Source organism: Physella acuta, unplaced genomic scaffold (genome assembly GCF_028476545.2).
Source record: "Physella acuta isolate Inbredline_101_S28 unplaced genomic scaffold, ASM2847654v3 ptg000079l, whole genome shotgun sequence".
Classification (NCBI taxonomy): domain Eukaryota; kingdom Metazoa; phylum Mollusca; class Gastropoda; family Physidae; genus Physella; species Physella acuta.
In genome coordinates, this window is record NW_026731599.1 from 1487146 (window position 1) to 1510815 (window position 23670).

Below are 23670 nucleotides of genomic sequence, written 5' to 3' on the forward strand. Positions count from 1 at the left end.
ACATAACGACGAACACACAAACATGCACACACACACACACACTACACACACAATATATATATATATATATATATATATATATATATATATATATATATATATATATATATATATATATATATATATATATATATATATATATATATATATATATATATATATCTTTGTTTAATTATTTCATTCATTCATTCATTCATTCATTCATTCATTCATTCATTCATTCATTCATTCATTCATTCATTCATTCATTCATTCATTCATTCATTCATTCATTCATTCATTCATTCATTCATTCATTCATTCATTCACTCACTCATTCATTCATTCATTCACTCATTCATTCATTTACTCATTCATTCATTCAATTTACATTACGATCAAAGCCCGAATTCGTCCAAAGCACTCATTGGCCGGGCGATACGCACATTGGCCGGCCGATACGCACATTGGCCGGTTGATACGCACATTGGCCAATCAATCTTCCCAATTGACCGGTCAAAGTACGAAATGTTTTCTTCTTTCGGACATTTACCACGGACTGGCCATGGTCGACCGAAACTTTGACCTAACACATATATGAAACAGATAACGACACATATGGGCTAATTACCTACACGACACATATGGGCTAATTACCTACACGACACAGATGGGCTAATTACCTACACGACACATATGGGCTAATTACCTACACGACACAGATGGGCTAATTACCTACACGACACAGATGGGCTAATTACCTACACGACACAGATGGGCTAATTACCTACACGATACAGATGGGCTAATTACCTACACGACACAGATGGGCTAATTACCTACACGACACAGATGGGCTAATTACCTACACGACACAGATAAGACTTTATTTCTAACTTGACACCATCATTTGAGGTCTGGCCATGCAAGGAGACACCGACCAATTAGCCGAGCTAATAGACGCGAAACTAAAAGCTTTTTCCTGGTATCGCTAGGGTGTATTGTGTCTTTTCTAGGAATCGACTACCCCATTTCATGTTTTTTTGTCAGTGAATGACGTCACCATGAGCGACCGTTAATGAAAATAAATGTTTGAAGGCGGGTGACGAGTGTCCGCTGAGTTTGAATTAACCGGCTCGTTATCCGCTGACAAATTCATCTCATTCACGGCGCTCACTTACACGTTCACTTTCAGCCGGCTAACTAATGGTTAGTTTCCGGCTGAATACCGGATGACTACATCCGGCTTAGACCGACTGTTGACCGGCTATTTGATACATTCGGATGTTGATTGGCTAGACCTAGCTGTCACATGGTTAGTCCAGTCGTCCGGCTGAGGCCCGGTTAGATCCGGCTATCATCCGGCTGAGGCCCGGTTAGATCCGGCTATCATTCGGCTGAGGCCCGGTTAGATCCGGCTATCATTCGGCTGAGGCCCGGTTAGATCCGGCTATCATCCGGCTGAGGCCCGGTTAGATCCGGCCATGATCTTGTCGTCTGGTCAGCAGCCGCTGAAGATGTGAGCAGCTTCGTGTTCCTCCAATGTCTGGACAGCGGTCAGTGGGAGCGGGCAGACAACCAGTCCAGGGCCAACTACTCCGCCTGTACAACGGAGACAACTCAGGTGAGCTTTGTAGGTCAAGGTGAGAAGTGTGGGCTTTGTAGGTCCAGGTGGGGTTTGTAGGTCCAGGTGGGGTTTATAGGTCCAGGTAGGGTTTGTAGGTCCAGGTGGGGTTTGTAGGTCCAGGTGGGGTTTGTAGGTCCAGGTGGGGTTTGTAGGTCCAGGTGGGGTTTGTAGGTCCAGGTGGGCTTTGTAGGTCCAGGTGGGGTTTATAGGTCCAGGTGGGGTTTGTAGGTCAAGGTGAGAAGTGTGGGCTTTGTAGGTCCAGGTGAACTTTATAGGTCCAGGTGGGGTTTGTAGGTCCAGGTGGGGTTTGTAGGTCCAGGTGAACTTTATAGGTCCAGGTGAGAAGTGTGGGCTTTGTAGGTCCAGGTGGGCTTTGTAGGTCCAGGTGGGGTTTGTAGGTCAAGGTGAGAAGTGTGGGCTTTGTAGGTCCAGGTGAGAAGTGTGGGCTTTGTAGGTCCAGGTGGGGTTTGTACAGGTGGGGTTTGTAGGTCCAGGTGGGGTTAGTACAGGTGGGGTTTATAGGTCCAGGTGGGGTTTGTAGGTCCAGGTGGGGTTTGTAGGTCCAGGTGGGGTTTATAGGTCAAGGTGAGAAGTGTCGGGTTTGTAGGTCCAGGTGGGGTTTATAGGTCCAGGTGGGGTTTGTAGGTCAAGGTGGGGTTTGTAGGTCCAGGTGGGGTTTGTAGGTCCAGGTGGGGTTTGTAGGTCAAGGTGAGAAGTGTCGGGTTTGTAGGTCCAGGTGGGGTTTATAGGTCCAGGTGGGGTTTATAGGTCCAGGTGGGGTTTGTAGGTCCAGGTGGGGTTTGTAGGTCAAGGTGAGAAGTGTCGGGTTTATAGGTCCAGGTGGGGTTTATAGGTCCAGATGGGGTTTGTAGGTCCAGGTGGGGTTTGTAGGTCAAAGTGAGAAGTGTCGGGTTTGTAGGTCCAGGTGGGGTTTATAGGTCCAGGTGGGGTTTGTAGGTCAAGGTGGGGTTTGTAGGTCCAGGTGGGGTTTGTAGGACCAGGTGGGGTTTGTAGGTCAAGGTGAGAAGTGTCGGGTTTGTAGGTCCAGGTGGGGTTTATAGGTCCAGGTGGGGTTTATAGGTCCAGGTGGGGTTTATAGGTCCAGGTGGGGTTTATAGGTCCAGGTGGGGTTTGTAGGTCCAGGTGAGAAGTGTCGGGTTTGTAGGTCCAGGTGGGGTTTATAGGTCCAGGTGGGGTTTGTAGGTCAAGGTGGGGTTTGTAGGTCCAGGTGGGGTTTGTAGGTCAAGGTGAGAAGTGTCGGGTTTATAGGTCCAGGTGGGGTTAGTACAGGTGGGGTTTGTAGGTCCAGGTGGGGTTTGTAGGTCCAGGTGGGGTTTGTAGGTCCAGGTGGGGTTTATAGGTCAAGGTGAGAAGTGTCGGGTTTGTAGGTCCAGGTGGGGTTTATAGGTCAAGGTGAGAAGTGTCGGGTTTGTAGGTCCAGGTGGGGTTTATAGGTCCAGGTGGGGTTTGTAGGTCAAGGTGGGGTTTGTAGGTCCAGGTGGGGTTTGTAGGTCCAGGTGGGGTTTGTAGGTCCAGGTGGGGTTTGTAGGTCAAGGTGAGAAGTGTCGGGTTTGTAGGTCCAGGTGGGGTTTATAGGTCCAGGTGGGGTTTGTAGGTCCAGGTGGGGTTTGTAGGTCAAGGTGAGAAGTGTCGGGTTTATAGGTCCAGGTGGGGTTTATAGGTCCAGGTGGGGTTTGTAGGTCCAGGTGGGGTTTGTAGGTCAAGGTGAGAAGTGTCGGGTTTGTAGGTTCAGGTGGGGTTTATAGGTCCAGGTGGGGTTTGTAGGTCAAGGTGGGGTTTGTAGGTCCAGGTGGGGTTTGTAGGTCCAGGTGGGGTTTGTAGGTCAAGGTGAGAAGTGTCGGGTTTGTAGGTCAAGGTGGGGTTTGTAGGTCCAGGTGGGGTTTGTAGGTCAAGGTGGGGTTTGTAGGTCCAGGTGGGGTTTGTAGGTCAAGGTGAGAAGTGTCGGGTTTATAGGTCCAGGTGGGGTTAGTACAGGTGGGGTTTGTAGGTCCAGGTGGGGTTTGTAGGTCCAGGTGGGGTTTGTAGGTCCAGGTGGGGTTTGTAGGTCAAGGTGAGAAGTGTCGGGTTTATAGGTCCAGGTGGGGTTAGTACAGGTGGGGTTTGTAGGTCCAGGTGGGGTTTGTAGGTCCAGGTGGGGTTTATAGGTCCAGGTGGGGTTTGTACATGTGGTGTTTGTACAGGTGGGTTTATAGATTAAGGTAAGGTTTAAACTGTTCTCATTGTTGGACTATTAACATTTATGAAAAGACCGTTAAAATTTTTTGTGTACAGTTGATTGTGTATGTTGTTAACAGTTGATTGTGTATGTTGCAGGTTACTGACACCAGCCATATTTATTTATTCTTCGCTGGGTCCGCCATCTCCGTCGTCCTACTGGCCTTCTCTCTGCTGGTGTTCCAGGGTTTTCTGTGAGGCTTTTTTCTTACTACGGTTACAACACGACGTTACCTTTGCTTGAACTGACCATACGACGTTACCTTTGCTTGAACTGACCATAACGATGTTACCCTTGCTTGAACTGACCATACGACGTTACCCTTGCTTGAACTGACCATACGACGTTACCTTTGCTTGAACTGACCATGTGACGTTACCTTTGCTTGAACTGACCATGTGACGTTACCTTTGCTTGAACCGACCATATGACGTTACCTTTGCTTGAACTGACCCAGGCAGCTGCGCTGTGACCGAGTGACCATCCACAAGAACCTGTTCGTCAGCTACCTGCTGACCAGTGTCGTCTGGACCATCTACTACAAGACCGTCATCCTCAATGGCCACGTCATACTGGAGAACCCGGTACGTCCCAGACACGTGACGTCATCACCACTTGATGACGTCACCATGTTTATGTTTGTTGGGGTGGGGTAGGGTTGGGTGGGGTTGGGTTGGGTTGGATGAAGGTGGGTTGGGTGGAGGAGTTAGCTTATTTTAGTCCTTCTAGCCTACCATTTTTTTCACTAATGAACGAACTTAATTAAGCTGTGCCCATTAGAGCATGATCAAGCCAGCCGATCAAGCGAGCAGCGTGGGGCGGGCAGGGGAGGTCGGGCACCAATCAAAACAAAGTGTGTCGCGCCTTCTCTAATCTGTTTCCTGCCCGCCCGTGGCCACAATTTGCGGGCCAATGTGGCCAGAAGCTCCAATTTAAATGTACAAACATCTCTCCCACCGGCCGGCCGCTCGTGGCCCCGGGGCCCAACCAGCTGACTGAGGGGGGCTGATCTGTTCAGCAGACGGCGAGAAGTGATCATCCACTTTTTATTCACTTTTTTTTACATCAACTTTTTTATAGCTATTCTCTTTTTACTTTCTCGTATACGAAGTATAGAAGAAATATTGTAATCGTGCACCAAAAAAAAAATCGAGATTTTTAAAAATCAACTTTTCAGAGATTTCCGGTAACCGGAAGTTGAACTTACTCTACTTTTAATTTTCCAAAAGCCTATAATTTGAGAACTGTTTCAGATAGATAAATGAAATTTCACATGTAAGTAAAAGATTTAATTCTCTGCCTTCTATCACATTTTGAGTAATTTCCGTTGACCGTAAGTAGTAATTTACGCTATTTCCGATCCCTAAAAAAATCGCATTTGAATTTATAAAGTACTGATAATATCCCGCACTATTATACACATATTGTTCGGCGTTCACTTGGTGCGCAATCTTTTTTTTTCTACGAGATTTTATTCTATTTTTAAAAGTTTAAGTAATTGAAAATGGATTAAAAATCATGTCTATATCCCGAGTTGCCATCCCCCGTAGAGTTATATAAGAATATTCAAGAAAGTTCAGGGGAGATCACTCCCGCGACCCTGCTGTAGAAGCATGGCCAAGCATGGCGCCGACCCTGCTATCCTGCTATCCTAGTTGAAAAGCTTTTATTACAAGCGTGTTGTCTGCGCACGCTCACAACAAATGATTTGTGGGGGGGGGGGGGGTTGGGTGAATTTTGGGTTCAGGGGCAATAAGTTCCCATTAAATCCTGCATCAAATAACAGGTAAACACGGGGGATAACTTAAGAGGAACAACTCGCCATGTACTTGAATTTAGGCAAGAGTTAACGCTCTTCTATCCTACTTTATTTGTTTTGTACGCGAACAGATTTTGTGTTTTCCACTTTGTCTTATGGGGTTGGCGGGTTGCTAGCTAGGGATGAGTGATGGGTTGCATGTTAGAACTCGGCTGAATTTACATGAGTGATGGGTTGCATGTTAGAACTCGGCTGAATTTACATGAGTTATGGGTTGCATGTTAGAACTCGGCTGAATTTACATGAGTGATGGGTTGCATGTTAGAACTCGGCTGAATTTACATGAGTTATGGGTTGCATGTTAGAACTCGGCTGAATTTACATGAGTTATGGGTTGCATGTTAGAACTCGGCTGAATTTACATGAGTTATGGGTTGCATGTTAGAACTCGGCTGAATTTACATGAGTTATGGGTTGCATGTTAAATATCTGTTGAATCGATTTGTGTGATTCTTGAATTAAGTTGAGTGTTTGTTGAATTGAGTGATTGCTGAATTGAGTTGAGTGACTGTTGACTTGAGTTGAGTGACTGTTGACTTGAGTTGAGTGACTGTTGACTTGAGTTGAGTGACTGTTGACTTGCATTGAGTGACTGTTGAATTGATTTGAGTGACTGTTGACTTGAGTTGAGTGACTGTTGACTTGAGTTGAGTGACTGTTGACTTGAGTTGAGTGACGGTTGACTTGCATTGAGTGACTGTTGACTTGAGTTGAGTGACTGTTGACTTGAGTTGAGTGACTGTTGACTTGAGTTGAGTGACGGTTGACTTGCATTGAGTGACTGTTGACTTGAGTTGAGTGACTGTTGAGTTCAGTTGAGTGACTGTTGACTTGAGTTGAGTGACTGTTGACTTGAGTTGTGTGACTGTTGACTTGAGTTGAGTGACTGTTGACTTGAGTTGAGTGACTGTTGACTTGAGTTGAGTGACTGTTGACTTGAGTGATTGCTTCAACCATTTCAGCTGTGGTGCCGCGTGCTGCACATGGTTGCACATTACTGCAGTGCCAGCAACTTCTCCTGGATGTTGTGCGAGGGCCTGTATCTGCACATCATCATGGCGCATGCGCTGAGGACGGGGAAAAAACTGATCAAATGTCTCGTCATAGGAGGATGGGGTAAGATGGGGGTAACACCTTCATACATGTGGTTTGTGTGGGGGTGGTAACATCATGGTGCTAACATCTTTGTGGTAACATCTTTGTGATAACACCATCACATTACGTCATCTACAGGTGTTCCGTTTCTCTTCAACGTGGTGTATGGAGCGGTCAGAGCATCTACACCATCCAGTTTGGATCGGTAGGTCATAAGGTCACTCTAGAAATGTAGGTCACAGTGCTAGCATTAGAATTGTAGGTCACAGTGGTAGCATTAGAATTGTAGGTCACAGTTGAAGCACTAGAAATAGAGGTCACCAGAGGTAACAATAGAAATATAGGTCACAAGCTTTGACGTAGGTCACAATGGTCTACTACAGTTTCTCTAGGACATCTCGTTAACATACTGGAACTGAATCATATAACAAGTATGTTAACATACTGGAACTGAATCATATAACAAGTATGTTAACATACTGTAACTGAATCATATAACAAGTATGTTAATATATAAAACATATAACAAGTATGTTAACATACAATACATATAACACGTATGTTAACATACTGTAACTGAAACATATTACAAGTATGTTAATATATAAAACATATAACAAGTATGTTAACATACAATACATATAACAAGTATGTTAACATACTGTAACTGATTCATATAACAAGTATGTTAACCTACTGGAACTGAATCATATAACAAGTATGTTAACATATAATACATATAACAAGTATGTTAACATACTGGAACTGAATCATATTACAAGTATGTTACTATATAAAACATATAACAAGTATGTTAACATATGATACATATAACAAGTATGTTAACATACTGTAACTGATTCATATAACAGGTATGTTAACATACTGGAACTGAATCATATTACAATTATTGTTACCATACTGTAACTGAATCATATAACAAGTATGTTAACATATGATACATATAACAAGTATGTTAACATATAAGACATATAACAAGTACGTTAACATACTGGAACTGAATTGCACGCTGGAAAAACATTATTTTTTTAAAGTTAGGCCTTTATATCACTGAGTGTTTGCTAAATCAAGTTAACAAAGTTAAACCTTTAGGTCATTAAATGTTAACTAACTGAGTGTTTAAGTTAACAAAGTTAGCCTTTAGGTCATTAAATGTTAACTAACTGAGTGTTTAAGTTAACAAAGTTAAACCTTCAGGTCAGTAAATGTTAACTGTCTGAGTTTTTGTTAAGTTAACAAAGTTAGCCTTTAGGTCAGTAAATGTTAACTAACTGTGTGTTTAAGTTATCAAAGTTAGCCTGTAGGTCAGTAAATGTTAACTTATTGAGTGTTTAAGTTAATAAAGTTAGCCTTTAGGTCAGTAAATGTTAACGAACTAAGTTTTTAAGTTAACAAACTTAGCCTTTAGGCCAGTAAATGTTAACTGACTGTGTGTTTAAGTTAAGAAAGTTAACCTTTAGGTCAGTAAATGTTAACCGATTGAGTGTTTAAGTTAAGAAGGTTAGCCTTTAGGTCACTGAGTGTTTGATAAGTTAACAAAGTTAGTCTTTAAGTTAGTAAATGTTAACTGTCTGAGTGTTCGTTAAGTTAACAAAGTTAGCCTTTAGGTCAGTAAATGTTAACTGAATGTTTAAGTTAACAAAGTTAGCCTTTAGGTCAGTAAATGTTAACTGAGTGTTTAAGTTAACAAAGTTAGCCTTTAGGTCAGTAAATGTTAACTGAGTGTTTAAGTTAACAAAGTTAGCCTTTAGGTCAGTAAATGTTAACTGAGTGTTTAAGTTAACAAAGTTAGCCTTTAGGTCAGTAAATGTTAACTGAGTGTTTAAGTTAACAAAGTTAGCCTTTAGGTCAGTAAATGTTAACTGAGTGTTTAAGTTAACAATGTTAGCCTTTAGGTCAGTAAATGTTAACTGAGTGTTTAAGTTAACAAAGTTAGCCTTTAGGTCAGTAAATGTTAACTGAGTGTTTAAGTTAACAAAGTTAGCCTTTAGGTCAGTAAATGTTAACTGAGTGTTTAAGTTAACAAAGTTAGCCTTTAGGTCAGTAAATGTTAACTGAGTGTTTAAGTTAACAATGTTAGCCTTTAGGTCAGTAAATGTTAACTTGTCTTCAGGTGCTGGATAACAGACGACCACACTCTGTGGATCGTGTCGGGACCCATCGCCGCTTCTATCCTGGTACGTCCCCTCTGATTGGCTAGCATTTTCTCACCAGCTCTCTGATTGGCTGCTTCTTGTAAGTGCTATTTTCATTTCACCCCAGGTCAACATCGGCATCTTGATCAACCTGGTCCGGCTTTTGATGACGAAACTCCGGCAAATTCCGGACGCTAATCAAAGCAGGTACATCTTTGACTTGGGTATAGTGGTGTGGATAGTTGGGTTTTGTTACAGGGGATGGGTAGATAGGTTAGTTGGTACGGGGCGTGGGGGGGGGGGTAGATAGGTTAGTTGGTACGGGGGGGGGGGGGTAGATAGGTTAGTTGGTACGGGAGGGGGGGGTAGATAGGTTAGTTGGTACGGGGGGGGGGGGGGGTAGATAGGTTAGTTGGTACGGGAGGGGGGGGGTAGATAGGTTAGTTGGTACGGGAGGGGGGGGGTAGATAGGTTAGTTGGTACGGGGGGGGGGGGGGTAGATAGGTTAGTTGGTACGGGAGGGGGGGTAGATAGGTTAGTTGGTACGGGGGGGGGTAGATAGGTTAGTTGGTACGGGAGGGGGGGGGGTAGATAGGTTAGTTGGTACGGGAGGGGGGGGTAGATAGGTTAGTTGGTACGGGGGGGGGGGTAGATAGGTTAGTTGGTACGGGAGGGGGGGGGGGGTAGATAGGTTAGTTGGTACGGGGGGGGTAGATAGGTTAGTTGGTACGGGAGGGGGGGGTAGATAGGTTAGTTGATACGGGAGGGGGGGGTAGATAGGTTAGTTGGTACGGGGGGGGGGTAGATAGGTTAGTTGGTACGGGAGGGGGGGGGGTAGATAGGTTAGTTGGTACGGGGGGGGGGGGTAGATAGGTTAGTTGGTACGGGGGGGGGGGGGGGTAGATAGGTTAGTTGGTACGGGGGGGGGGGTAGATAGGTTAGTTGGTACGGGGGGGGGTAGATAGGTTAGTTGGTACGGGGGGGGGGGTAGATAGGTTAGTTGGTACGGGGGGATCCCGAAAATAACATCTGTTTTAAGTACAGCTATTGTGGACGGGAGACTTGCTATCATTTAGAGCTTCAACACGCAAGGTTGCCGCCTCTAGAACATGATTGTAGGTCTATACATTCCTATACCTAATGGTTAAGAGAATCGCCTGGAGGGAAGGCCCGGGCGCCAAATAGCACCCTGTCGGGGCGCAGGAGAATGCCCGGATTCGATTTAGTTAAGGACTATAGATCTAATAACCTTTCTTATCCATAATCTATCAGACTGTTTAAAACAAATGTGTGCGCCATAGCGCCCACAGGATAGCCAACCCTGTGGGGGCGGACGTGCCTGATACAATTTAGTCAACGACTGTAAAACCCCAGCTTGTACGCAAACTGAAAGATAGAACAGACATAGAGGGCATTTAGGAGCGGCTTCTTAACTGTAATTGATTAAAAATAGTTAGTAAACAACATGTTCAGTGTATAAAATAAATAAAAGACAGTAAAATTTTCCGTGTTTTACCAATCCACATTGCACTTTATCAATCCATGCTAATTATATTTTTTTTTTCCAACACCAAAACAAACTAGTAAAAAGTATTTTTTTCCCAGATGTAAAGTTTTTTTTTTTTTTTAAGGGAAGTAAAAATAATGTTTGTGATCTATCAAGGGAAGTAAATTGGCATTAAAGGAGCAAAGTGAAGCTATTTGTACACTTTTTAAAATTTTGTAAAGGATGACACATTTTCTTTGACTTTGTTTACTCTACATGAGTTTAATTAAAATGCTACCTTTGGAAAATGAAACTATTTTTACAAAACCATCCATATTAATTTTTGAAATTATTCATTTAGATAATAAATGCTTTAAGAATATTTCACCATGGCGATCATGTCGAGTTTTTTACTATATGCCGACTTGGCATACTCCGTCCGCTGTTACATACATTCATACAGAGACATAGAGTCAAAACCCCAACACCAATTTCGAACATCTAATTATTTACTGATTTAAAGTTCTAAATATTGTTTCTTTCCCCTCATCTTTCACACAGCAACCTTTTGAAAACTCATGTGTAGCAACGGACTAAAAAGGAGAAAATAAAATACTTAAAAAAAACTTTTAAAAAAACCACGTTTTTCTTGTGGACTAAAAAGTAGAAAATAACTATTTACATACATTTGATGACAAAAAACGTGGGTACGTTCACCATCAAATTTCCCGACCCATCTGCCCGACCCACGTTTTTTGTCATCAAATGTATGTAAATAGTTATTTTCTACTTTTTAGTCCACAAGAAAAACGTGTTTTTTTTTTAAAGTTTTTTTTAAGTATTTTATTTTCTCCTTTTTAGTCCGTTGCTACACATGAAAAACGTGGTTTTTAAACAGTTTTTTATATAGTTTATTTTCTACTTTATCTAATCACTTGATTAAGTATGACTTGACTAAGTGTTTTTAAATACACGGACTAAAAAAATCTTGAGCGACCGATACGCTTTAAACAGAGAAAGGGTGTAATTCACGTTGCTGGCGTGGAGATCTACTCACGAATCACGTGATCAAATCTCCCATAAACAAACAAATAAACGCGAAGCTGAGTTAAGGAAAAACGTGTTTATGTGTATTTTAGCATGCCCAGCGTACCAACCGTGTCACCGTTAACAATGTGTTACCGTGTCCGTTCTCCTTTTTAGTCCGTTGCTACACATAAAAAACGTGGTTTTTTAAAAAGTTTTTTTTAAGTATTTTATTTTCTCCTTTTTAGTCCGTTGCTACACATGAAAAACGTGGTTTTTAAAAAAGTGTTTATAAATACACGGACTAAAAATCTTGAGCGACCAGGATTCGAACCTGGGTTGTCGCGGCCACAACGCGAAGTACTAACCACTATACGATCACGGCCAGCGCGCTCACATCGATTGGGGCCGAAGTAACTGTGTCAATAGGCCTCAAGTCTTGTCGGTATCTTTAGAAATCATGTCCTCAATTTTATGGTCCTTGGGGCGTAATTAAATTAAGCTAATTACGGTCACTAATTGCTAGTTTTTATGATTGCATCTGAAATTGTTAGGCGAAAGTAGCATGCATGCCAAATTTCAGGTCTCTAGAGCAATCAGAAATGGGCTAATTTTCGATGTCAATTTTAACAACAAACATCCAAACAACCAAACAAACAAACAAACGCGAAGCTGAGTTAAGAAAAACGTTTTAAAAATAAACACTCTTTCAACTAGTCAACTTAATTTGTTTTCCTACATAGAAAATGCTTCATTGTCCCATTGACCCTCTCTGAAAAATTTCCTGTCCTCTCCCCACCCAGACTTCTGACACTTTCATTTGACCTTCACCCCTTTAACTGTCATCCTTTGCAAATTTTTTTATAATCATATACATGACATCATGTAAATATTCATTATGTACATTTGCAAAACCTTTAGCTTTCATTCGATGTTCGAAATTATGTAAAAAATGTGATTTTGATGTACTTGTTTTAATTGCAAATAAAAGTATTGAAAAAAATAGAGACATAGAGTTAGTTTGAGCTTTATAAATTAGATTTCTAACAGTTGATAACAGATTGTATTGTATTGATAAGGAAATATCGGGCGCCATGATGAACTTTTTAACTCTTTGCTTACTCCAAGACGGCATATTTTGCACGTGTGTTTAATTGTGTTAAATGTCAGGTGGTGTAGGGTGTCAGGTGCTGTAGGATGGTGTAGGATGTCAGGGTGTGTAGAATGTCAGATGGTGTAGGGTGTCAGATGGTGTAGGGTGTCATATGGTATAGGATGTGTAGGATGTCATATTGTGTAGGGTGTCAGATGGTGTAGGGTGTCATATGGTATAGGATGTGTAGGATGTCAGGTGGTGTAGGGTGTCATATGGTGTAGGGTGTCATATGGTGTAGGGTGTCATATGGTATAGGATGTGTAGGATGTCAGGTGGTGTAGGGTGTCATATGGTGTAGTGTGTCATATGGTATAGGATGTGTAGGATGTCATATTGTGTAGGGTGTCAGATGGTGTAGTGTGTCATATGGTATAGGATGTGTAGGATGTCATATTGTGTAGGGTGTCAGATGGTGTAGGGTGTCATATGGTATAGGATGTGTAGGTTGTCAGGTGGTGTAGGGTGTCATATTGTGTAGGGTGTCGGGTCGTGTAGGGTGTCATATTGTGTAGGGTGTCGGGTCGTGTAGGGTGTCAGGTGGTGTAGGATGTCAGGTGGTGTAAAGTGTCATATTGTGTAGGGTGTCAGGTGGCACATTTTGTGTTTTGTTCAACGTCTGTTTGTGTAGGATGTCAGGTGCTGTAGGGTGTCGGGTCGTGTAGGGTGTCAGGTGGTGCGGAGTGTCAGATGTAAGTTTTCTACACGCCGGCCTGACGCATCCAATTGTCTGATGGTGACACGCCAGCCAAAAACCGACTCTTGTCAGGCTTCCGTCAGTGACGTCAGGAGAGTAGATGTCACGGGGTTTCTGGCAGAGGCCGTAAGATTGGGGAGGGGTGGGGTGGGCTGTCAGAGGCCGTAAGATTGGGGAGGGGTGGGGTGGGCTGTCAGAGGCCGTAAGATTGGGGAGGGGTGGGGTGGGCTGTCAGAGGCCGTAAGATTGGGGAGGGGTGGGGTGGGCTGTCAGAGGCTGTATGATTGAGGAGTGGTGGGGTGGGCTGTTAGAGGGGGAATGGAGGTTATTAAAGACCCATAACACGTTTTTTCAATGATTCTTGGGTCAGTCTTTGTTTGTGTACCATAGCACATATTGCTCTGCCCTTGTATGTGTCCCATTGCCCCACCCATTGCTCTGCCCTGTGCCCCACCCATTGCTCTGCCCTGTGTCCCACCTATTGCTCTGCCCTTGTATGTGTCCCATTGCCCCACCCATTGCTCTGCCCTGTGCCCCACCTATAGCTCTGCCCTGTGCCCCACCCATTGCTCTGCCCTGTGCCCCACCCATTGCTCTGCCCTGTGCCCCACCCATTGCTCTGCCCTGTGCCCCACCCATTGCTCTGCCCTGTGTCCCACCTATTGCTCTGCCCTTGTATGTGTCCCATTGCCCCACCCATTGCTCTGCCCTGTGCCCCACCTATAGCTCTGCCCTGTGCCTCACCCATTGCTCTGCCCTGTGCCCCACCCATAGCTCTGCCCTGTGCTCCACCCATTGCTCTGCCCTGTGCCACACCCATTGCTCTGCCCTTGTATGTCCCACAGCACCTATTGCTCTGCCCTGTGCCCCACCCATTGCTCTGCCCTGTGCCCCACCCATTGCTCTGCCCTGTGCCCCACCCATTGCTCTGCCCTGTGCCCCACCCATTGCTCTGCCCTGTGCCCCACCCATTGCTCTGCCATGTGCCCCACCCATTGCTCTGCCCTTGTCCACAGAAAAGCGGCCAAAGCCACGCTGATCCTGGTGCCACTGTTTGGCCTGCACTACCTTGTGCTCCCCCTCATGCCGCCAGCTGACACCCTCATGCACACCGTCTACCTGCACATTATGGCGCTGCTCTTCTCCTTACAGGTGAGATATACAGGTGTGACAGTGACATTGTCTACAGGTGTGGCAGTGACATTGTCTACAGGTGTGACAGTGACATTGTCTGCAGGTGTGGCAGTGACATTGTCTACAGGTGTGACAGTGACATTGTCTACAGGTGTGACAGTGACATTGTCTACAGGTGTGGCAGTGACATTGTCTACAGGTGTGACAGTGACATTGTCAACAGGTGTGGCAGTGACATTGTCTACATGTGTGACAGTGACATTACCTACAGGTCAGGTGTGACAGTGACATTGTCTACAGGTGTGACAGTGAAATTGTCTACAGGTGTGACAGTGACATTGTCTACAGGTGTGACAGTGACATTGTCTGCAGGTGTGGCAGTGACATTGTCTACAGGTGTGACAGTGACATTGTCTACAGGTGTGACAGTGACATTGTCTACAGGTGTGACAGTGACATTGTCTACAGGTGTGACAGTGACATTGTCTACAGGTGTGACAGTGACATTGTCTACAGGTGTGACAGTGACATTACCTACAGGTCAGGTGTGACAGTGACATTGTCTACAGGTGTGACAGTGACATTGTCTACAGGTGTGACAGTGACATTGTCTACAGGTGTGACAGTGACATTACCTACAGGTCAGGTGTGACAGTGACATTGTCTACAGGTGTGACAGTGACATTGTCTACAGGTGTGACAGTGACATTGTCTACATGTGTGACAGTGACATTACCTACAGTTGTGACAGGTTATACTTCCAAACCACAAAGCCCATCCGCCTGTTACTAACCAACGTGTATTTTGCAGGGAAAAAAATCACAGGGAAAAAAGTAACAAATGTGTATCTGTATGGAATTTAATACTTTTATGTATTGAATATTTAGAAAGTGCAAATCAAGATTTTTGTGATTTTTCTGTGACTTTTTTTCCGATAAAGTTGCGCAACACAGAGAAATGCGCATTTTTTCTGTTTGCACTTTTTTCTGTTTGCGCAATTTTATGTTGTCGCTTTTTTCTTTCCTGTGACTTTTTCCCTGTTTACCTGTTGCAGGGTGCTCTCGTGTCCATCATATTCTGCTTGTGTAACGGTGAGGTGAGTCATAGAACGAGTTTGTATGACGTAGTAGACACATGTGTATGACGTAGTATACAAAATGAGCATATGTCTATGACGTAGTGGGCATATAATTATGACGTAGTGGGCATATGTTTATGACGTAGTGGGCATATGTTTATGACGTACTGGACATATGTTTATGACGTAGTGGGCATATGTTTATGAGTTTCGGCCACTGCACTCACCAGGTTCGCACTTTGATACGGCGTAAGTGGCAGCAGCACCGGTTGATGTCCGGCCGTACTGCCGGTCACACTGCCGGCCTCACCTCGACCACATTCATTGACGGCTATTCGGTTGTAGACAGCACACGTGATGGTACAGTTCAAAGGTCAAGGGTCGTTGGCGACTATAAAACTACAGTAAGTCAAATCAGCTGTGGCTTATCAGGTGTCATAAGTCACACGTTACACACCTGGTTAACCTATACAACTCTAACACTCCTGTAAACCTATACATCTGTAACACTTCTGTAAACCTATACATCTGTAGCACTTCTGTAAACCTATACATCTGTAACACACCTGTCCTGTAAACCTATACAACTCTAACACTCCTGTAAACCTATACATCTGTAACACTCCTGTCCTGTAAACCTATACATCTGTAACACACCTGTAAACCTATACAACTCTAACACACCTGTAAACCTATACAACTCTAACACTCCTGTAAACCTATACATCTGTAACACTCCTGTCCTGTAAACCTATACATCTGTAACACTCCTGTAAACCTATACATCTGTAACACACCTGTAAACCTATACAACTCTAACACTCCTGTAAACCTATACATCTGTAACACTTCTGTAAACCTATACATCTGTAGCACTTCTGTAAACCTATACATCTGTAACACACCTGTCCTGTAAACCTATACAACTCTAACACTCCTGTAAACCTATACATCTGTAACACTCCTGTCCTGTAAACCTATACATCTGTAACACACCTGTAAACCTATACAACTCTAACACACCTGTAAACCTATACAACTCTAACACTCCTGTAAACCTATACATCTGTAACACTCCTGTCCTGTAAACCTATACATCTGTAACACTCCTGTAAACCTATACATCTGTAACACACCTGTAAACCTATACAACTCTAACACTCCTGTAAACCTATACATCTGTAACACTTCTGTAAACCTATACATCTGTAGCACTTCTGTAAACCTATACATCTGTAACACACCTGTCCTGTAAACCTATACAACTCTAACACTCCTGTAAACCTATACATCTGTAACACTCCTGTCCTGTAAACCTATACATCTGTAACACACCTGTAAACCTATACAACTCTAACACACCTGTAAACCTATACAACTCTAACACTCCTGTAAACCTATACATCTGTAACACTTCTGTAAACCTATACATCTGTAACACTTCTGTAAACCTATACAACTGTATCACTCCTGTAAACCTATACATCTGTAACACTCCTGTCCTGTAAACCTATACAACTCTAACACTCCTGTAAACCTATACAACTCTAACACTCCTGTAAACCTATACATCTGTAACATTCCTGTCCTGTAAACCTATACAACTGTAACACTCCTGTAAACCTATACATCTGTAACACTCCTGTAAACCTATACAACTCTAACACTCCTGTAAACCTATACAACTCTAACACTCCTGTAAACCTATACATCTGTAACACTCCTGTCCTGTAAACCTATACAACTCTAACACTCCTGTAAACCTATACATCTTTAACACTCCTGTAAACCTATACAACTCTAACACTCCTGTAAACCTATACATCTGTAACACTCCTGTAAACCTATACAACTCTAACACTCCTGTAAACCTATACATCTGTAACACTCCTGTAAACCTATACATCTGTAACACTCCTGTAAACCTATACAACTCTAACACTCCTGTAAACCTATACAACTCTAACACTCCTGTAAACCTATACAACTCTAACACTCCTGTAAACCTATACATCTGTAACACTCCAGTAAACCTATACATCTGTAACACTCCTGTAAACCTATACAACTCTAACACTCCTGTAAACCTATACAACTCTAACACTCCTGTAAACCTATACATCTGTAACACTCCTGTAAACCTATACAACTCTAACACTCCTGTAAACCTATACAACTCTAACACTCCTGTAAACCTATACATCTGTAACACTCCAGTAAACCTATACATCTGTAACACACCTGTAAACCTATACATCTGTAACACTCCTGTAAACCTATACATCTGTAACACTCCTGTAAACCTATACAACTCTAACACTCCTGTAAACCTATACATCTGTAACACTCCTGTAAACCTATACAACTCTAACACTCCTGTAAACCTATACAACTCTAACACTCCTGTAAACCTATACATCTGTAACACTCCTGTAAACTTATCCATCTGTCACACTCCTGTCCTGTAAACCTATACAACTCTAACACACCTGTAAACCTATACATCTGTAACACACCTGTAAACCTATACATCTGTAACACTCCTGTAAACCTATCCATCTGTAACACTCCTGTCCTGTAAACCTATACAACTCTAACACACCTGTAAACCTATACATCTGTAACACTCCTGTAAACCTATACATCTGTAACACTCCTGTAAACCTATACATCTGTAACACTCCTGTAAACCTATACAACTCTAACACTCCTGTAAACCTATACATCTGTAACACTCCTGTAAACCTATACAACTCTAACACTCCTGTAAACCTATACATCTGTAACACTCCTGTAAACCTATACATCTGTAACACTCCTGTAAACCTATACATCTGTAACACTCCTGTCCTGTAAACCTATACATCTGTAACACACCTGTAAACCTATACAACTCTAACACTCCTGTCCTGTAAACCTATACAACTCTAACACTCCTGTAAACCTATACAACTCTAACACTCCTGTAAACCTATACATCTGTAACACTCCTGTAAACCTATACATCTGTAACACTCCTGTCCTGTAAACCTATACAACTCTAACACACCTGTAAACCTATACAACTGTAACACTCCTGTAAACCTATACATCTCTAACACTCCTGTAAACCTATACAACTCTAACACACCTGTAAACCTATACATCTGTAACACTCCTGTAAACCTATACAACTCTAACACTCCTGTAAACCTATACATCTGTAACACTCCTGTAAACCTATACATCTGTAACACTCCTGTCCTGTAAACCTATACAACTCTAACACTCCTGTAAACCTATACATCTGTAACACACCTGTAAACGTTTACATCTGTAACACTCCTGTCCTGTAAACCTATACATCTGTAACACACCTGTAAACCTATACATCTGTAACACTCCTGTAAACCTATACAACTCTAACACTCCTGTAAACCTATACAACTCTAACACTCCTGTAAACCTATACATCTGTAACACCCCTGTAAACCTATACAACTCTAACACTCCTGTAAACCTATACAACTCTAACACTCCTGTAAACCTATACAACTCTAACACTCCTGTAAACCTATACATCTGTAACACTCCTGTAAACCTATACATCTGTAACACTCCTGTAAACCTATACATCTGTAACACTCCTGTCCTGTAAACCTATACATCTGTAACACCCCTGTAAACCTATACATCTGTAACAATCCTGTAAACCTATACAACTGTAACACTCCAGTAAACCTATACATCTGTAACACTTCTGTAAACCTATACATCTGTAACACACCTGTAAACCTATACAACTGTAACACACCTGTAAACCTATACAACTGTATCACTCCTGTAAACCTATACATCTGTAGCACACCTGTAAACCTATACAACTCTAACACTCCTGTAAACCTATACATCTGTAACACCCCTGTAAACCTATACATCTGTAACACTCCTGTAAACCTATACATCTGTAACACTCCAGTAAACCTATACATCTGTAACACTTCTGTAAACCTATACATCTGTAACACACCTGTAAACCTATACAACTGTAACACACCTGTAAACCTATACAACTCTAACACTCCTGTAAACCTATACAACTCTAACACTCCTGTAAACCTATACATCTGTAACACTCCTATAAACCTATACATCTGTAACACTCCATCTGTAACACATCTGTAAACCTATACAACTCTACACCTGTAAACCTATACATCTGTAGCACACCTGTAAACCTATACATCTGTAACACTCCTGTCCTGTAAACCTATACATCTGTAACACTCCTATAAATCTATACATCTGTAACACTCCATCTGTAACACACCTGTAAACCTATACAACTCTAACACTCCTGTAAACCTATACAACTCTAACACACCTGTAAACCTATACATCTGTAACACTCCTGTAAACCTATACATCTGTAACACACCTGTAAACCTATACAACTCTAACACTCATGTAAACCTATACATCTGTAACACACCTGTAAACCTATACATCTGTAACACTCCTGTAAACCTATACAACTCTAACACTCCTGTATACCTATACATCTGTAACACTCCTGTCCTGTAAACCTATACATCTGTAACACTCCTGTAAACCTATACAACTCTAACACTCCTGTAAACCTATACAACTCTAACACTCCTGTAAACCTATACATCTGTAACACTCCTGTCCTGTAAACCTATACATCTGTAACACTCCTGTAAACCTATACAACTCTAACACTCCTGTAAACCTATACAACTCTAACACTCCTGTAAACCTATACATCTGTAACACTCCTGTAAACCTATACAACTCTAACACTCATGTAAACCTATACAACTCTAACACTCCTGTAAACCTATACATCTCTAACACTCCTGTAAACCTATACATCTGTAACACTCATGTAAACCTATACATCTGTAACACTCCTGTAAACCTATACATCTGTAACACTCCTGTAAACCTATACAACTCTAACACACCTGTAAACCTATACATCTGTAACACTCCTGTCCTGTAAACCTATACATCTCTAACACTCCTGTAAACCTATACATCTGTAACATTCCTGTCCTGTAAACCTATACATCTGTAACACTCCTGTAAACCTATACATCTGTAACACTCCTGTAAACCTATACATCTGTAACACACCTGTAAACCTATACAACTCTAACACTCCTGTAAACCTATACATCTGTAACACACCTGTAAACCTACACATCTGTAACACACCTGTAAACCTATACAACTCTAACACTCCTGTAAACCTATACATCTGTAACACTCCTGTCCTGTAAACCTATACATCTTTAACACTCCTGTAAACCTATACAACTCTAACACACCTGTAAACCTATACAACTCTAACACTCCTGTAAACCTATACATCTGTAACACTCCTGTAAACCTATACAACTCTAACACTCCTGTAAACCTATACATCTGTAACACTCCTGTAAACCTATACATCTGTAACACTCCTGTAAACCTATACAACTCTAACACTCCTGTAAACCTATACATCTGTAACACACCTGTAAACCTATACATCTGTAACACTCCTGTAAACCTATACATCTGTAACACTCCTGTAAACCTATACATCTGTAGCACTCCTGTAAACCTATACATCTGTAACACACCTGTAAACCTATACAACTCTAACACTCCTGTAAACCTATACATCTGTAACACTCCTGTAAACCTATACATCTGTAACACTCCATCTGTAACACACCTGTAAACCTATACAACTCTAACACTCCTGTAAACCTATACAACTCTAACACACCTGTAAACCTATACATCTGTAACACTCCTGTAAACCTATACAACTCTAACACTCCTGTAAACCTATACATCTGTAACACTCCAGTAAACCTATACATCTGTAACACTCCTGTCCTGTAAACCTATGCATCTGTAACACTCCTGTAAACCTATACATCTGTAACACTCCTGTAAACCTATACATCTGTAACACTCCAGTAAACCTATACATCTGTAACACACCTGTAAACCTATACATCTGTAGCACACCTGTAAACCTATACATCTGTAACACTCCTGTCCTGTAAACCTATACATCTGTAACACTCCTATAAACCTATACATCTGTAACACTCCATCTGTAACACATCTGTAAACCTATACAACTCTACACCTGTAAACCTATACATCTGTAGCACACCTGTAAACCTATACATCTGTAACACTCCTGTCCTGTAAACCTATACATCTGTAACACTCCTATAAACCTATACATCTGTAACACTCCATCTGTAACACACCTGTAAACCTATACAACTCTAACACTCCTGTAAACCTATACAACTCTAACACACCTGTAAACCTATACATCTGTAACACTCCTGTAAACCTATACATCTGTAACACACCTGTAAACCTATACAACTCTAACACTCATGTAAACCTATACATCTGTAACACACCTGTAAACCTATACATCTGTAGCACTCCTGTAAACCTATACATCTGTAACACTCCTGTAAACCTATACAACTCTAACACTCCTGTATACCTATACATCTGTAACACTCCTGTCCTGTAAACCTATACATCTGTAACACTCCTGTAAACCTATACAACTCTAACACTCCTGTAAACCTATACAACTCTAACACTCCTGTAAACCTATACATCTGTAACACTCCTGTCCTGTAAACCTATACATCTGTAACACTCCTGTAAACCTATACAACTCTAACACTCCTGTAAACCTATACAACTCTAACACTCCTGTAAACCTATACATCTGTAACACTCCTGTAAACCTATACAACTCTAACACTCATGTAAACCTATACAACTCTAACACTCCTGTAAACCTATACATCTCTAACACTCCTGTAAACCTATACATCTGTAACACTCATGTAAACCTATACATCTGTAACACTCCTGTAAACCTATACATCTGTAACACTCCTGTAAACCTATACAACTCTAACACACCTGTAAACCTATACATCTGTAACACTTTACCCCCAGGATACATTCGAGCTACAGGCGTGTCCCCTGGCAACCACGCCCCTGGTTCAGGTGTGCCCCCAGCCGACCACGCCTCTGATGGAACAGGCTGACGGGAACTTGTAGACACAATAAAAGGGAAATAACCAAAAAATAAATTGTTGCTGCGCTTACATTAGTGCATTACCTCCCATATCTGTGAAATCTATGTTGTCTTATTAAACTGGTCCAATTACATACAGTTGTTGTCTTCATTTTTCCACAGGCTGTCTAGCCGGTTGTCTGGTTGTCTGTCCGGGTGTCTGGTTGTCTGTCCGGGTGTCTGGTTGTCTGGCCGGGTGTCTGGTTGTCTGGTTGTCTGTCCGGGTGTCTGGTTGTCTGGTTGTCTGGCCGGGTGTCTGGCTGTCTGGCCGGGTGTCTGGTTGCCTGGCCGGGTGTCTGGTTGTCTGGTTGTCTGGCCGGGTGTCTGGTTGTCTGGCCGGGTGTCTGGTTGTCTGGTTGTCTGGCCGGGTGTCGGACCGGTTGTCTGGTTGTCTGGTCGGGTGTCTGGTTGTCTGGCCGGGTGTCTGGCCGGGTGTCTGGTTGTCTGGTTGTCTGGTCGGGTGTCTGGTTGTCTGGTTGTCTGGCCGGGTGTCTGGTTGTCTGGCCGGGTGTCAGGTTGTCTGGTTGTCTGGCCGGGTGTCGGACCGGTTGTCTGCTTGTCTGGTTGTCTGGTCGGGTGTCTGGTTGTCTGGTTGTCTGGTTGTCTGGTCGGGTGTCTGGTTGTCTGGCCGGGTGTCTGGTTGTCTGGTTGTCTGGCCGGGTGTCTGGTTGTCTGGCCGGGTGTCTGGTTGTCTGGCCGGGTGTCTGGTTGTCTGGCCGGGTGTCTGGTTGTCTGGCTGTCTGGCTGGGTGTCTGGTTGTCTGGCCGGGTGTCTGGGTGTCTGGTTGTCTGGCCGGGTGTCCGACCGGTTGTCTGGTTGTCTGGTTGTCTGGCAGGTTGTCTGGTTGTCTGGTTGTCTGGCCGGGTGTCTGGTTGCCTGGCCGGGTGTCTGGTTGTCTGGCCGGGTGTCTGGCCGGGTGTCTGGTTGTCTGGCCGGGTGTGTGGTTGTCTGGCCGGGTGTCTGGTTGTCTGGCCGGGTGTGTGGTTGTCTGGTCGGGTGTCTGGTTGTCTGGTTGTCTGGCCGGGTGTCTGGTTGTCTGGCCGGGTGTCTGGTTGTCTGGTTCT

At 42.9% G+C, this 23670-nt stretch overlaps 1 protein-coding gene across 1 annotated transcript in view; it reads left to right on the forward strand.

Moving 5' to 3' along the window:
• Window positions 1-22701, forward strand: part of LOC131954731 (calcitonin gene-related peptide type 1 receptor) — a 51933-nt gene extending 29232 nt beyond the window's left edge. The window contains exons 5-15 of the mRNA XM_059318475.1: window positions 1488-1603; window positions 3941-4035; window positions 4300-4426; window positions 6624-6777; window positions 6895-6961; window positions 8891-8954; window positions 9040-9119; window positions 14291-14426; window positions 15463-15504; window positions 15717-15890; window positions 22486-22701. Of these exons, the coding sequence (XP_059174458.1) occupies window positions 1488-1603; window positions 3941-4035; window positions 4300-4426; window positions 6624-6777; window positions 6895-6961; window positions 8891-8954; window positions 9040-9119; window positions 14291-14426; window positions 15463-15504; window positions 15717-15890; window positions 22486-22590 (1160 nt within the window). The 3' untranslated portion in view covers window positions 22591-22701. The remainder of the gene's footprint in view (window positions 1-1487; window positions 1604-3940; window positions 4036-4299; window positions 4427-6623; window positions 6778-6894; window positions 6962-8890; window positions 8955-9039; window positions 9120-14290; window positions 14427-15462; window positions 15505-15716; window positions 15891-22485) is intronic.
• Window positions 22702-23670: the final 969 nt, after the last annotated feature.